The sequence below is a fragment of the Oncorhynchus kisutch genome, linkage group LG11 (genome assembly GCF_002021735.2).
Source record: "Oncorhynchus kisutch isolate 150728-3 linkage group LG11, Okis_V2, whole genome shotgun sequence".
Taxonomy (NCBI): Eukaryota; Metazoa; Chordata; class Actinopteri; order Salmoniformes; family Salmonidae; genus Oncorhynchus; species Oncorhynchus kisutch.
Window position 1 is genome coordinate 43303608 of NC_034184.2, and position 17638 is coordinate 43321245.

General features: G+C 42.2%; 1 protein-coding gene across 1 annotated transcript in view; it reads left to right on the forward strand.

The window, feature by feature from the left end:
- LOC109899081 (extracellular tyrosine-protein kinase PKDCC) overlaps positions 1-15297 on the forward strand; it is a 38775-nt gene extending 23478 nt beyond the window's left edge. Inside the window, exons 5-7 of the mRNA XM_020494131.2 lie at positions 716-823; positions 10573-10746; positions 11861-15297. Of these exons, the coding sequence (XP_020349720.1) occupies positions 716-823; positions 10573-10746; positions 11861-11946 (368 nt within the window). The 3' untranslated portion in view covers positions 11947-15297. The remainder of the gene's footprint in view (positions 1-715; positions 824-10572; positions 10747-11860) is intronic.
- Positions 15298-17638: the final 2341 nt, after the last annotated feature.

Below are 17638 nucleotides of genomic sequence, written 5' to 3' on the forward strand. Positions count from 1 at the left end.
TGTCTGTATGGTGATGACTTTTTGCAAATCCAATCAGTTTTCCACATTGATTCAATGTCATAAGATTTTGTTGAAATGATGTTGAAACAACGTTGATTCAACCAGGTTGTGCCCAGTGGGTGTGGGTGCCCTCTCTGTGCTATCCATGCTATCCATGTTATCCATGTTATATGCCTGAGATGGCGCTCTCTCGCTCTCGCTCTCATATATATATTCTTCCCCTTTGCTCTCTCTTTCTTTTTCTTCACTCCTCTCCCTCCTATCGGGCTTCTCATCAGAGTGCTGGTATGTCAGCCGGGTGTTTGAGATCTGTTTTACTGGGACACAACAGGCCGTGAAGATGCAAGCCGCGTGGGCGGGCTGTGTGTTAGTGTATGTGCATCTGTGCGTGTGTGCACGAACTGGGGGATGGGTCAGGTGATCCTATCTCTCCTAGTCAGACAGAGAGCTTAACGACCTCCGATCAGTGTCTACTTTAAGGGAAGCAAACACAGACACTGCCCCATGTCCCTTGATCCATGTTCAAAGACTGAGCTGGGCCTCTTTTGTCTGTGCTATTGTACGCCATTTTTGTTCCTCACGGATTTGGTTGAATGGTATGCTTTAATGTCGCTATAATAATAAGTCATAACCTTTGTTCTGTGGAATTGTGTTTGACGTGTAGAGTTGAAACTGTGTTGCACTATCTGAATGTTACTTCCTGTGTTGGTTTCAGGAGAGCTGATATGGGGGATAGATGAGACGCTGCTTCAGTTGGAGAAAGTATTGCACCTGTACAGAAATGGATTTTACCTGCAGAACAGCACACAGACACACATAACAGGTAAATATGCACACACGCACACACAAACAGGTTCAGGTTAGATTAGATTAAGGGTTAGGGTTAGGGGTTAGGGAAAATTGGATTTTGAATGGGAATCAAATGTTTGGTCCCCACAAGGATACATAAACAGATGTGTGTGTGTGTGTGTGCCCAGGGGATTGAGGTGGGGGGAGAGAGAGAGCCATGATCAGATATACTCCGGACAAATAATAGTAGGGTTAGGGTTAAAAATATGAAAATGTATATAACGGGAGGGAACTCAATAGGGGATGGGAGAGACTGACAGGTCTACTAATTGCATGGTGCATTGGGAGGAGAGGGGTGAGTGTGAGCTTGCTCTCTCCCACTGTTTGTCTCCTTCTCATCTTTGCTCTACAGCTTTCCTTCTGTATCCTTTCACCTTTTTCCATTCCATTCTGGAGGATTCTGTTTTCACTGTCTTACATTCACTTGGTGCCCCTTGCTCGTCATCTTTTACTTTCACATGTTCTTTCTCTCTCCCTTCCTGGCCTCCCTCAGTGTCTCCTCGCCTCGCTCCATTGGCAGTGTAAAGTAAACGCAGACAGTTATTGACTGACGAGTGCTCACAGCCCAAAGGGCCGAACACAGTGTCTGCTTAACCTTTACAAAGACACTGGTGCTCCAGTAGGCCTCTCACTCTCCAGTCTCCAACCTGAGCTCCTCTCTCACTGACACAGAACAGTACGATCACACAGGAACACTGGTAGGGTCAATCTCAGTGGCCAGTGTTAGCCCATGCAGGGCTTCCTTGTGGAATGTGGCCTTGCGTCATGTGCTTTTTTTCCCCGTGATTACACTCCTGTGCATGCTTCCCTTCAACCCTCCTCCTCCCCTGCACTCCTTGTTTTCTCTCCCCATCATGCCATTTCTAGAAGCTTTTAAGTTCTGCATTTAGAGAAAGCGAGCGCTCCATAAAGCATTTAATTACAGCCATAAAGCGTCTAATAGTTGTAGTTATTTACTACACGGAGCACTGCTGTCTGCTGCCACGCATGCAGGGGGGCCGGCGCGTGGCTGTGAGTGCGTGCATGCGTGTGTGTGTGTGTACTTCCACACAGTAAATCTTGAAGAGGTCGCACACAGAGACTTTCTGTCCTGCTCCCCTCCTGCCATCTTTCTTCCTCTTCGAACAGGTGTGTAAACCTTCCCTGTAAAAAATATATATATATATATACAGTGCCTTGCGAAAGTATTCGGCCCCCTTGAACTTTGCGACCTTTTGCCACATTTCAGGCTTCAAACATAAAGATATAAAACTGTATTTTTTTGTGAAGAATCAACAACAAGTGGGACACAATCATGAAGTGGAACGACATTTATTGGATATTTCAAACTTTGTTAATAAATCAAAAACTGAAAAATTGGGCGTGCAAAATTATTCAGCCACCTTATCAGTTAATACTTTGTAGCGCCACCTTTTGCTGCGATTACAGCTGTAAGTCGCTTGGGGTATGTCTCTATCAGTTTTGCACATCGAGAGACTGAAATGTTTTCCCATTCCTCCTTGCAAAACAGCTCGAGCTCAGTGAGGTTGGATGGAGAGCATTTGTGAACAGCAGTTTTCAGTTCTTTCCACAGATTCTCCATTGGATTCAGGTCTGGACTTTGACTTGGCCACTCTAACACCTGGATATGTTTATTTTTGAACCATTCCATTGTAGATTTTGCTTTATGTTTTGGATCATTGTCTTGTTGGAAGACAAATCTCCGTCCCAGTCTCAGGTCTTTTGCAGACGCCATCAGGTTTTCTTCCAGAATGGTCCTGTATTTGGCTCCATCCATCTTCCCATCAATTTTAACCATCTTCCCTGTCCCTGCTGAAGAAAAGCAGGCCAAAACCATGATGCTGCCACCACCATGTTTGACAGTGGGGATGGTGTGTTCAGGGTGATGAGCTGTGTTGCTTTTACGCCAAACATAACATTTTGCATTGTTGCCAAAAAGTTCAATTTTGGTTTCATCTGACCAGAGCACCTTCTTCCACATGTTTGGTGTGTCTCCCAGGTGGCTTGTGGCAAACTTTAAACAACACTTTTTATGGATATCTTTAAGAAATGGCTTTCTTCTTGCCACTCTTCCATAAAGGCCAGATTTGTGCAATATACGACTGATTGTTGTCCTATGGACAGAGTCTCCCACCTCAGCTGTAGATCTCTGCAGTTCATCCAGAGTGATCATGGGCCTCTTGGCTGCATCTCTGATCAGTCTTCTCCTTGTATGAGCTGAAAGTTTAGAGGGACGGCCAGGTCTTGGTAGATTTGCAGTGGTCTGATACTCCTTCCATTTCAATATTATCGCTTGCACAGTGCTCCTTGGGATGTTTAAAGCTTGGGAAATCTTTTTGTATCCAAATCCGGCTTTAAACTTCTTCACAACAGTATCTCGGACCTGCCTGTTCCTTGTTCTTCATGATGCTCTCTGCGCTTTTAACGGACCTCTGAGACTATCACAGTACAGGTGCATTTATACGGAGACTTGATTACACACAGGTGGATTGTATTTATCATCATTAGTCATTTAGGTCAACATTGGATCATTCAGAGATCCTCACTGAACTTCTGGAGAGAGTTTGCTGCACTGAAAGTAAAGGGGCTGAATAATTTTGCACGCCCAATTTTTCAGTTTTTGATTTGTTAAAAAAGTTTGAAATATCCAATAAATATCGTTCCACTTCATGATTGTGTCCCACTTGTTGTTGATTCTTCACAAAAAAATACAGTTTTATATCTTTATGTTTGAAGCCTGAAATGTGGCAAAAGGTCGCAAAAGTTCAAGGGGGCCGAATACTTTCGCAAGGCACTGTATATATATACACAGTATAGAGAGAGAGGGTGGAAGGATAGAGATTGAGGGGGAGAGAGACAGTGACAGAGAAAGAGAGCGAGAGCAGTGTTGTGATGTCTATTCCTTATTCCAACACCAAAAAGAGTAGTCTGATTCCAAGACGATGAAAGAGATTAAGTAACAGAGAAAGAGAAAAACGGACTCAATGATTCACAGGCTGGGAGGCTTTTAAAAGGGGGTGGGGACTTGCTTTGAAGCTGCCCTCTTCTGATCTGGCCCATTGTCACAGTCCTGTGAAGCTTAGTTAAACCCACAGACCATAGGATAACTGGATCCTGATTGTGCAGGATAAGTACAGACGCTTACACTGCTTCATGTAAATGGTATATGTGTCTGTCTCAGTTAAAAACACAACCTACTGGCTACTGAAACATCTCTTTCTTTGCTGATTCATGGGTCACATACTAACCAGTACACACATGTGACTCACCACCTGGATTCGGTCTTATGTAGCAAAATGTGAAATGGTGTTTTTTACATTGGATAAATGTAGAGACTACAAAATGGTATATCATACACTGCATTTGAGGAACAATGGGAAAGTAATTCTGCTTTGAAAGTTGATCAACTTGTAAACTCACTTTTGAGAAAATCACCTTTGAACATTTTGGTATCTAGTGAAGAGCTCTTCTTTGACTACACCCATTCAGCATCGTTCACACCCTCTTAAGCTTTAGCCCCACCCATCTTGTTTCGCTCTCGGAGCGCACATGACGCTCTGGCCGATTATTTGTATACCTCTGGATAACATGAAAACAGCCTAACCAGCTCTGCTGTCAACAATTTCATTGTGCTTTTTTTGCTGACGTTTACTGACACCGGCCATATTCCATGGGTGATGTACACGCGTCACGTAATGTTAGCTAATGAGCCAGCCAGCTAACATTAGCTAGCTAAACAACCATTAACAAAGTGCCAACACTGCCTAACATTAGGCTCTAACTAGAAAAGCGAACAGCTCTGGGAAATTAATAATAACGTCCGCTAGGGAGCCAGTCAGCTAACGTTAGCTAGCTAGCTAACAGTACACTTTAGCTTAAGACATATAGCTAGCTAGCTAGGTAAACAATGAACCACAGCAACACTTATTACCAACACAGACTGACGAGCTCAATTAGACAGACGCCTTCAATATGGCAGACCAGTCCAAACTCCTCTTCTGCATGTCCAGCCCACTCATTATAAAAGCCAATCATGGCTAGTTGGAAGGTTGCTGACTTTTTCTGTGGCTTAACCAACAAGGCTCATAATTTAACAATTTTATTCATATTTACAGATGGCATACAAGTTTGTTATTAAGGCACATGAAAGTTCACATGTTCGTGATGGCATTTCTGCCCAAAAATAAATTTTTACGTTCAAACGGCTCTCCTGTGAAGTCGTGACTTGCAACATATGCCAAGTTTCCTGAATGGGGACACATATGCTCATTATCATGCAGATACAGTACCAGTCAAAAGTTTGGATGGTTTTTATTTTTAAAAACTGTCTCTCATGGGGACCGCAACAGTAAAGTCAGACCCAGAGTTACCTCTGCTGCAGAGGATAAGTTCATTAGAGTTACCAGCCTCAGAAATTGCAGCCCAAATAAATCCTTCACAGAGTTCAAGTAAGAGACACGTCTCAACGTCAACTGTTCAGAGGAGACTGCATGAATCAGGCCTACATGGTCGAATTGCTACAAAGAAACCACTACTAAAGGACACCAATAATAGGAAGAGACTTGCTTCGGCCAAGAAACACGAGCAAAAGACATTAGACTGGAGTCTGTCCTTTGGTCTGATGAGTCCAAATTTGACATTTTTATTTCCAACCTCCATGTCTTTGTGAGACGCAGAGTAGGTGAACGGATGATCTCCACATGTGTGGTTCCCACCGTGAAGCATGGAGGAGTGATGGTGTGGGGGTGCTTTGCTGGTGACACTGTCTGTGATTTATTTAAAATTCAAGGCACACTTAACCAGCATGGCTACCACAGCATTCTGCAGCAATACTCCATCCCATCTGGTTTGTGTTTAGTGGGACTATCATTTTCTTCCCAACAGGATAAGGACCCAAAACACACTTCCAGGCTGTGTTAGGGCTATTTGACCAAACAGGAGAGTGATGGAGTGCTGCATCAGATGACCTGGCCTCAACAATCCCCCAACCTCAACCCAATTGAGATGGTTTGGGATGAGTTGGACCACAGAGTGAAGGAAAAGCAGCCAACAAGTGCTCAGGATATGTGGGAACTCCTTCAAGACTGTTTTTAAAGCATTCCAGGTGAAGCTAGTTGGACCACAGAGTGAAGTAAAAGCATCCAACAAGTGCTCAGCATATGTGACTGACCGACTCGATTCAGTCTTATGAAGCAATGTTGAAATGTTGTTTTTTACATTTGATAAAAGTATAGACTCAGAGCTAGAACAATGGGAAAGTAATTCTGCTTTGAAAGTTGATAAACCTGAAACCTCACTTTTGAGGAAATGGCCTTTGAATGTGTTGGTACACCTACTGGAGAGTTCTTCTTTGTCTACATCCATTCAGCATCATTCACACCCTCTTAAGCTTTAGCCCACCCATCTCTTTAAGGGTTCTGTCATAACAACAGCAGTCAAGCACCCAATCTAACTGGCTAAAGTTGGCTAGCTTGCGAGCTACTTCCAGACACAAATGAGAGACCAGCTCACTCTGACCATTTTAATCGCCGTAGCTGTTTTTGTGCTATCCAAAGCATTGGTGACTGCAACGGTGCTGTTGGTAACAATTTACACTTTTTTGCCAACGTTTACTGACACCGGCCATATTCAATGGGTGTTGCGCATTCATAAATGTGTCAGATATTCTGTGCTCTGGCACACTCAGACGAAAGTGCTCTGAAATCGAAGTAGATAGCCAGAGTGAATTTACCTATCAACAGCTGTCACAGTGACATCATGAACATTCTATTGAAATGGGTACTTACATAACAGAGTCTTTTGTTAAGACATGTAGCTAGCTAGCTAGCTAAACAATGAACCATAATCCCAACTCATGACTTTACTACCCTGCATGAATCAGCAGGTAGATAACCTAGCAGGTTCAATGTTAGCTAGCTAGCTAACATTAGGCTACTACTAGCAATGCAAATGGCTCTGATATACAAATAATATTACTACACAGATCATACACGTAATGTTAGCTAATGAGCCAGTCATCTAATGTTAGCTACCTAGCTAACAGTACATTTTCACTTGAATTGAAAACTACATTCTGACAAAATTAGAAATGTTTAATATCTGAAAATGTAGTAAGCTAGACTATCTTATCTGGATGTACGCTTCTCGCTCTGTCACAGATGCTATGGTTGCCCTTAGTTTGAAGAAGTAATCCAGAGACAAGTGTTTTCTCCATCTCCTTAGCTATCAAAGTCTAATTCCACTGATTTTAAAACTCGGTCCTCCAGACAGTGGAGTGCAACAGTTATGCAGTTTTACTACGCTCAAATAGACAGAAGGGCGCTACATGGCAGATCAATCCGAACTCATCTCTCTCATATATTGCCCACTCATTATCTCAGCCAATCATGTTGCTGTCTTTTTCTGTGGATAAACCAGCTAGGCTCGATATTTAACAATTGTATTAATATTTACAGTTTATTAAGGCATATGAACAAATCTGTGTTTTATTAGACTTAACTACACTGAAAAAAAATATAAATGCAACATGTATATTGTTGGTCCCATGTTTCAGGAGCTGAAATAAAAGATCCCAGAAATGTTCAATATGCACAAAAAGCTTATTTCTCTCAAATGTTGTCTACAAATGTATTTAAATCCCTGTTAGTGAGCATTTCTCCTTTGCCAAGATAAACCATCCACCTGACAGGTGTGGCATATCAAGAAGTTGATTAAACAGCATGGTCATTACACAGGTGCACCTTGTTTTAGGCTACTCTAAAATGTGCAGTTTTATCACACAACACAATGCCACAGATGTCTCAAGTTTTGAAGGAGTGTGCAATTGGCATGCTGACTGCAGGAATGCCCACCAGAGTTGCTTCCAGATCATTTTATGTTAATTTCTCTACCATAAACCGCCTCCAACGTCATTTTAGAGAATTTGGCTGAATCTCCAACCAGCCTCACAACCGCAGACCGTGTGTATGTTGTTGTGTGGGCGAGCGGTTTGCCCCATGGGGGTGTTGGGGTTATGGTATGGGCAGGCAAGGATCTGTACACAATGGAAGCTGAAAATGTCCCAGTTCTTCCATGGCCTGTATACTCACCTGACATGTCACCCATTGAGCATGTTTGGAATGTTGAAATTCATTGTTGAAATTCAAAAGTCTGACCATTCAAACTACTTATTGATACTTGTATATGGTTAGTTGCAACGACGTTGGGTAGCCATGCACTCAAGATTCTATTTTCCACATCAGATCCAGCTAACCATGTCTGGTCAGGCTTAATCAGTAACGTACTGTGGTTGTACAGCATATCTATGGAGTTATTGTTCCACTTGAGAACACTCTGAGAAATAAGGCTTGCTCTACTGAGCATAAAACCCAGGACACAAAACAGACTATTCTATTTTCTACAACAGACATGCTATTGGCTAGAAGCAGTATTTTGATATGAGCCTTGGCAAAGCAAACTTATTTAATTTGATTTATTTTGTATTTTTCGATTTCTGTTTTGCTTTTATTAAATGTCCATCGAACACACTCATTATGTTAGTGGATCCTTAGTGGAACACTGAATCTGGTTAAAACACTGAGCATTTTGTCATTCACTCTGTAATTTGATATAATAATTATTGGCATAGAAAATGTACATTTAAATTGCAACTGCTTACACTCAAATGCAATCTCATTTGTTTATGAATCACCTTTTATTTCAAAGTATAAAAATAGTTGGAGGGAGAAGTTTGGGGGTGGGCGGGGGGGTCCCATTTAAGATTTAGGAGTGATAGGTACAGTATTCTCTGATTCAGAGGGGTTGGGTTAAATGCAGAAGACACATTGCAATTGAAGGCATTCAGTTGTACAACTGACTAGGTATCCTCCTTCCCTTTCCCTTTCCCTCACACAATGAGCTAACTCATTACATGTGTACAGGACCCTCAGTGCATCTCTCCCAGCCAGTGACAAATACAGTGCCTTGCGAAAGTATTCGGCCCCCTTGAACTTTGCGACCTTTTGCCACATTTCAGGCTTCAAACATAAAGATATAAAACTGTATTTTTTTGTGAAGAATCAACAACAAGTGGGACACAATCATGAAGTGGAACGATATTTATTGGATATTTCAAACTTTTTTAACAAATCAAAAACTGAAAAATTGGGCGTGCAAAATTATTCAGCCCCTTTACTTTCAGTGCAGCAAACTCTCTCCAGAACTTCAGTGAGGATCTCTGAATGATCCAATGTTGACCTAAATGACTAATGATGATAAATACAATCCACCTGTGTGTAATCAAGTCTCTGTATAAATGCACCTGCACTGTGATAGTCTCAGAGGTCCGTTAAAAGCGCAGAGAGCATCATGAAGAACAAGGAACACACCAGGCAGGTCCGAGATACTGTTGTGAAGAAGTTTAAAGCCGGATTTGGATACAAAAAGATTTCCCAAGCTTTAAACATCCCAAGGAGCACTGTGCAAGCGATAATATTGAAATGGAAGGAGTATCAGACCACTGCAAATCTACCAAGACCTGGCCGTCCCTCTAAACTTTCAGCTCATACAAGGAGAAGACTGATCAGAGATGGAGCCAAGAGGCCCATGATCACTCTGGATGAACTGCAGAGATCTACAGCTGAGGTGGGAGACTCTGTCCATAGGACAACAATCAGTCGTATATTGCACAAATCTGGCCTTTATGGAAGAGTGGCAAGAAGAAAGCCATTTCTTAAAGATATCCATAAAAAGTGTCGTTTAAAGTTTGCCACAAGCCATCTGGGAGACACACCAAACATGTGGAAGAAGGTGCTCTGGTCAGATGAAACCAAAATTGAACTTTTTGGCAACAATGCAAAATGTTATGTTTGGCGTAAAAGCAACACAGCTACTCACCCTGAACACACCATCCCCACTGTCAAACATGGTGCATTTCGCTACACTCGCATTAACATCTGCTAACCATGTGTATGTGACAAATAAAATTTGATTTGATTTGATGATTTGGTGGTGGCAGCATCATGGTTTGGGCCTGCTTTTCTTCAGCAGGGACAGGGAAGATGGTTAAAATTGATGGGAAGATGGATGGAGCCAAATACAGGACCATTCTGGAAGAAAACCTGATGGAGTCTGCAAAAGACCTGAGACTGGGACGGAGATTTGTCTTCCAACAAGACAATGATCCAAAACATAAAGCAAAATCTACAATGGAATGGTTCAAAAATAAACATATCCAGGTGTTAGAATGGCCAAGTCAAAGTCCAGACCTGAATCCAATCGAGAATCTGTGGAAAGAACTGAAAACTGCTGTTCACGAATGCTCTCCGTCCAACCTCACTGAGCTCGAGCTGTTTTGCAAGGAGGAATGGGAAAAAATGTCAGTCTCTTGATGTGCAAAACTGATAGACATACCCCAAGCGACTTACAGCTGTAATCGCAGCAAAAGGTGGTGCTACAAAGTATTAACTTAAGGGGGCTGAATAATTTTGCACGCCCAATTTTTCAGTTTTTGATTTGTTAAAAAAGTTTGAAATATCCAATAAATGTTGTTCCACTTCATGATTGTGTCCCACTTGTTGTTGATTCTTCACAAAAAAATACAGTTTTATATCTTTATGTTTGAAGCCTGAAATGTGGCAAAAGGTCGCAAAGTTCAAGGGGGCAGAATACTTTCGCAAAGCACTGTATACACACACACACACCCTTCCTTGCTAACTAAATGACTTCTCTCCTTGTCTTCTCCAGACTATAAGCATGTGGTGGATGCCTCTATTCCTGAGGAGAACTACCGCTGCTGGCCATCCTATCAGCACGATGGATGTCTGCTATCAGTCTTCAGCATCACAGAGGCTATTGGTGTGTGTGAGCGCCATGCCCAGTGCCAAGCATTTGTAGTGACCAATCAGACCACCTGGACAGGTAAGAGTTACATTTACATTTCAGTCATTTAGCAGACGCTCTTATCCAGAGCGACGTACAGTTAGTGCATTCATCTTAAGATAGCGAGGTGGGACAACCACATATCACAGGCATAGAAAGTACATTGTTCCTTAATAACATAGCTATCAGTAGAGTCAGAGCTACAAGGGATAATTATTATTGATATTTGTTCGGGGGAGGGTGATTGAGGTGAGGGGGAGGAGGATTTCGGAAGATGGGCAGGGACTCTGTACTTGCTTCAGGGGGAAGCTGGTTCCACCATTGGGGTGCCAGGACAGAGAAGAGCTTGGACTGGGATAAGTGGGAGCTGCCCTCCTGTAGTTGTGGGAGGGCCAAGAGACCTGAGGTGGCAGAACAGAGTTGGATGCGAGCTTCGACTGGAAGCCAATGGAGTGTTCGGAGGAGCGGGTTGACATGAGAGAACTTGGGAAGGTTCAAATCCAGGCGGGTTATCATTGTATGGTTGAAGACAATGTGTGGGTTGCATTCGTGTGGCTGCCTGTGTGTATCTGTGTCTGTGTGTTTTATTCATAAAGTACTGTGTGTGTGTGTGTGTGTGTGTGTGTGTGTGTGTGTGTGTGTGTGTGTGGGAGGTAAAGTACCCAGCGTTGTCAGATGTCTCTCTGATCAAACAGAGGCAGGGCCTTCAGTACCGTCGTCTCTCATCACTAACCCCTCCTTTCTAGTAGGTGGCACACACACACACTTCATTAGAGCTTAGTCTGAGAGGAGCACATCAGCATGGAAATCACTATTTATTGAACCAGGCACGTCTAGACCCACAGCACTTTCATATTCCTTCTCTTCACTCTTCGTCCTCCTCTCACCCATCATACAGTATCTCTCTCAGTCTCTACCTCCTCTACACACTGCAGTTCTTTCTTTTCAGTCTCTTTCAATTTTTTTGCCATTTCTGGCGTTGTATGATTGTCATGGCATTCATGCAATGAACAGGTAATACATTGTAGAAGGTACGCATTTGCTAGGGTGCATTCAGCTCATTTAACACAATGTCTTCCTCTTAAGGTCTCTCCTACTTTTCCACTTTTTATTCACATTTATTGACATTTTTTTTCTTCTTCTCTGTCCCCAGGTCACCAACTTGTATTCTTCAAGACGGGCACTGCCAGTCTGAGCTCTGCCAAGGGACGGGTCACCTACGTCAGAGTGGGCAGCTGAATCAATGGAGGGGGAGGAGACTTAACTGCCAAACCTCGCTCTGATTGGCTAACCTGCTCCTGGGGCATGCCCTCACAGCTTAGTGAGTCACCCCATTGGATGGGTCAGACAGAGGGAGTTGAAGATGGATCCTAGACAACACCCTCCATGGGGCATAGAGAAGCCCAAACCAGCTCACACTGAAGTGCAATAATATAACTTGTAGAACAATTTTACAATATTGCTCTTCATATGATTCTCAGAAGGAAAATGCTGGGTTGTGCAAGGCTATAGCTCAGGGTATAGTGTGGTTACCCTCCTAGCTAAGAAGGGTGACAGTGAACGCCTGAGATTTCCCTCACTACATTGTCAAAAGTATGTGGACAACTGCTCATCAAAATCATTGGTATTAATATGGAGTTGGTCCCCCCTTTGCTGCTATAACAGCTGGGAAGGCTTTCCACTAGATGTTGGAACATTGCTGCGTAGACTTGCTTCCATTCAGCCACAAAAGTATTAGTGAGGTCGGGCACAGATGTTGGGCTATTAGTCCTGGCTAGAAGCATCCCAAAGATGTTAGATGGGGTTGAGGTCAGGGCTCTGTGCAGGCCAATCAAGTTCTTCCACACCAATCTCGACAAACCATTTCTGTATGGACCACGCTTTGTGCACAGAGGCATTGTCATGCTGAAACAGGAAAGGGCCTTCCCCAAACTTTTGCCACAAAGTTGGAAGCACAGAATCGTCTACAATGTCATTCATTGTATGCTGCAGTGTTACGATTTCCAATCACTGGAACTAAAGTACACTACACGTCTTTCAAAGTCCTAACATCACTAAACCTCTCACATTAAACAACCATCTTTCCTGTAGTTCTCTTTTTGTCTTGCCAACGTAGTGGTGCGCACACAAAATGATGTGGCACAGATGTGGGTCACACACTATAAGATTCTTCACTTGGTCTTGAGGATTATCAATGCCACATTGTCTCGCGAAAACAATGATGTGAGGATGTGATTAGATTTAATGTGGCTACAACGAGCTGTGGCTCAAAGCAGCATCAAGTCTTTTCACGCTTGCCATACAGAGTTGAAATATCTAGCCAACATTTTGAATGTAATAACATTGCTCTAGAACTTCACAGCTGTAACAATTTGAGTCTTTTGATTAAAGGCAAGTACAAATGCATAGTAGTAGTATTCATCACACCTTCTCGAGAGTCTACACATTCTGAGTGATGCGAAACAACGACATCATCTCACTGGCTTCTTCTTTGGCGAGCTCTCGTTGGTTATTGCTCATCACCGTTCTCAAAACATTTCATTGCACATCTCACACAACAAGAGCATTTCAGATTTTGTGCCGATAAAATCAAACATGTTTGAAAATATGGGGACGTCTGGGACTGCTCAAAGACGAGATCAGTAGCCCTCAAATTGCATCTCTGACCCGTTCATATTAAACGAGCGTCGCCCCTTTGTAGGGATGAGGATTTTGTCTCCGATCTCAACAACTTGTCTGGGATAGCTAAATCGGTGTACATCTGGCTTATGGGGCCAAGCCCGAACCATGAAAAACAACCCCAGACCATTATTCCTTATCCACCAAACTTTACAGTTGGCACTATGCATTCGGGCAGGTAGCGTTCTCCTGGCATATACCTAACTCAGATTCGTCCATCGGACTGCCAGATGGTGTAGCGTGATTCATCACTCCAGAATGTGTTTCCACTGCTCCAGAGTCCAATGGCGGCGAGCTTTACACCACTCCAGCTGATGCTTGACATTGGGCATGGTGATCTTAGGCATGCGTATTGCTGCTCTGCCATGGAAACCCATTTCATGAAGCTCCCAATGTTGGAACTCGGTAGTGAGTGTTGCAACCGAGGACAACATTTTTATGCTCTATGCGTATACTCTTCAGCACTCGGCGTTCCCATTCTGTGAGCTTGTGTGGCCTACCACTTCGTGGCTGAGCTGTTGGTGTTCCTAGACGTTTCTAATTCACAATAACAGCACTTACAGTTGACCAGGGCAGCTCTAGCAGGACAGAAATTTGATAAACTGACTTGATGAAAAGATGGCATCCTATGACGGTGCCACGTTGAAAGTCACTGAACTCTTCAGTACGGGCCATTATACTGTGAATGTTTGTCTATGGAGATTGCATGGCTGTGTGCTCGATTTTATACACCTGTCGGCAATGGGTGTGGCTGAAATAGCCGACTACACTCATTTGAAGGCTGTCCACATACTTTTTTACCTTCCCATGGAGTCTGGTCAAAATGATCTCCTTATGGTACTGTAGCATGTTTTATCATTGTCTGTGACGGTTTCAAGCCTACGTCTATACAAACCTTCAGCCAACCATCGAACACTAGGAAAGGTATCCACCGAGACAAACATATTCCAAAAATAAGGGGTTTACCCCAAGAAAAATGTTTAAATAGTACGTCTTCATACAATGTTCAGGCTTTTGTCCAGATTGAAACAAAGGTATTGGCAAAGGACTGTTGTTTCAGCCTCAGCCCTTATTTTCAGATTCTCTAATGCGGAGTGTTACTCAGACTTTCTCCCTCCTCCCTTATCCCCTCACCTGTCTCTCTTTCTCTGTTTCCTTTCCCTCCCCCAGTCTTGTATTAGACCCACAGCACTTTCTCTTTTCAAACAGGGTTTCTCTATGCTTTCAATAAGCATCTCAGAAAGTGTGATTGATTCCAAATCTTAGTGAATGAAGAATCTGCACTTATAACACAGATGATTGTTACATCTGAGTTATCAGATAATAAAATATAATTTTTCAATCCAATGTCGATGGAAATGAAGAAACTGTTTTGATATCGACAAATCAAGGACTCATTTGGAATATTGTGTCATTGTTGATTTTGCATGTTGACCAAATGTAATGTAGTGTAGAGACCTCCTTGAGAGGGTACATTTTTATGGTGTATTTATTGCGAGTGTGTGCCACTCCTGGGTCGTATTCATTAGGTACCAAACAGAAGAAAATGGACTAAAACAGGGAGGACATACCCAAACTTGTCCAATAAAAACTCATCTTTGTTTTACATTGCAGGAACTTTGCTACGATTTGCTCTAATGAATATGACCCTGGGTTTAGAGCGAACAAAGCAGGACGTAATCTCGCTCTATTCTAATTTCCTAAGGAAATGTGACATGAACCTTTAGATAATTCAAAAGACATCAAAGAGACATTGCTTTCAGTGAAAGCACTCCTTGTGAAAAGAATGAATCAAAAGTGAATTCTACAAAAGCATTAACACTTTGTGTACATTGGTCATTGTTACTTTTTGATGATAATGATGAGATGGCTATTTTTATATGAAAAAAATTAAAACCTTGTGGCAAGTGAGACATCTGTGTGTGTTTATTTGAGTTACAGTAAATTATTTTGTATTTTGTTTGCCATGACGCTGCAAATACAGCATATGTTGAGAGGTCCTGTAAATATTGTACATATTTAGTTGATTTGTTTTGTTATTTGAAATCTGTTTTTTTTCATTGCTAATTCAACATGTTGATCCAAAATGGGAGTTGTAGAAATGATTGGAGGTTGATTTGTTTGGTTTGCTTAGTTAATTAGTTAGTTAGCATGTTAGCTAGCAAGCTGCCTGTTTGCATTCAAAAGACACATTCTTGACACAGCTTCTTGTTTCACCATCTAAAGTGTGAGGCCTGCAGTGTAGAGACAGAAGAGGGCTCCCTTATTGGATTACTTTATACATTGGACATATGTGTGGTGAGCTTTAAGCTCCAGAATAGGCAGCAGAAGAAGCGTCACCCAAGTGGGTACTACACGTCGCTGGTGGAGGAATCGTCCAGGAGCTACAGAGAGCTGAGGAATGATGAAAACAACGTCTGAGGACAACTCCAGTGAGCCAACTCCATCACCACCACCATTGTCATCACCAACCTTGTCCCTACCATACAACTCGGCTACCATTGAGGTAGACTGCTAGCAGAATACTGGTAGATGCCTTCACCAAACGCAGGCTCCCTCTGAAGATATAGACTTGATGCTTGTTTGTTTTACGTTTAAAGCAATGTAATATTATTTTTGTTTGACATCGCACCAATCATAATCTACAAACACTTTTGTTGTGACTTTACTTTCATTAATCTGGTGACAGTTAGTGGATTAAATACATAATGTTTAATTGTTACTCAATTAAATTAATCATGTAACAATTAACTCATTAGGATTTGGGGCACCACGGAAGAAGTTGTTTAACGAGTTGCCATCTCCCGAATTAAACTAGATATATAGATATATAAGTTATATATCGACAACAGTCCCTTATTAATCATTACCTCCTACCAGTCTCATAATCTGAATGGTCGCAACCTTCTTCGATCCGCAAAAACCCCAGCCTTGAGCACTATTCAGTACTACACAAATTGGTTTAATTATTTATTTACTAGCTAACTAAATAATAACACAGAATACACATACAAACTTACATGAGACAAAGTCCCTAATAGACTGACAAGATAGGATGGCTTGTTACACATATAGAGAAGGGGTGGAGAAAAGAAAGGGACATTTATAGAGGATAAATTATTGGACTGTCCTCACATTAATCACATAACTTGCACACGAACCGCCGCTCATTTGGAATGAGAAGTAAAGAATGTATTTACGTGTTGAATGCTGTTCACCTTTTCTCTATCGGAATGAAGCTCTCGGAGCTCTGAAGCAAGCTTCCAGAAAATTGGAACGGAAATGGCGCCACACCAAACTGGAAGTCTTCCGACTAGCTTGGAAAGACAGTACCGTGCAGTACCGAAGAGCCCTTACTGCTGCTCGATCATCCTATTTTTCAACTTAATTGAGGAAAATAAGAACAATCCGAAATTCCTTTTTGATACTGTCGCAAAGCTAACTAAAAAGCAGCATTCCCCAAGAGAGGATGACTTTCACTTTAGCAGTGATAAATTCATGAACTTCTTTGAGGAAAAGATTATGATTATTAGAAAGCAAATTACGGACTCCTCTTTAAATCTGCGTATTCCTTCAAAGCTCAGTTGTCCTGAGTCTCCCAGGACCTAGGATCAAGAGAGACGCTCAAGTGTTTTAGTAATATATCTCTTGACACAATGATGAAAATAATCATGGCCTCTAAACCTTCAAGCTGCATACTGGACCCTATTCCAACTAAACTACTGAAAGAGCTGCTTCCTGTGCTTGGCCCTCCTATGTTGAACATAATAAACGGCTCTCTATCCACCGGATGTGTACCAAACTCACTAAAAGTGGCAGTAATAAAGCCTCTCTTGAAAATGCCAAACCTTGATCCAGAAAATATAAAAAACTATCAGCCTATATCGAATCTTCCATTCCTCTCAAAAATTTTAGAAAAGGCTGTTGCGCAGCAACTTACTGCCTTCCTGAAGACAAACAATGTATACGAAATGCTTCAGTCTGGTTTTAGACCCCATCATAGCACTGAGACGGCACTTGTGAAGGTGGTAAATTACATTTTAATGGCATCGGACCGAGGCTCTGCATCTGTCCTCGTGCTCCTAGGCCTTAGTGCTGCTTTTGATAACAACCATCGATCACCACATTCTTTTGGAGAGAATTGAAACCCAAATTGGTCTACACGGACAAGTTTTGGCCTGGTTTAGATCTTATCTGTCGGAAAGATATCAGTTTGTCTCTGTAAATGGTTTGTCCTCTGACAAATCAACTG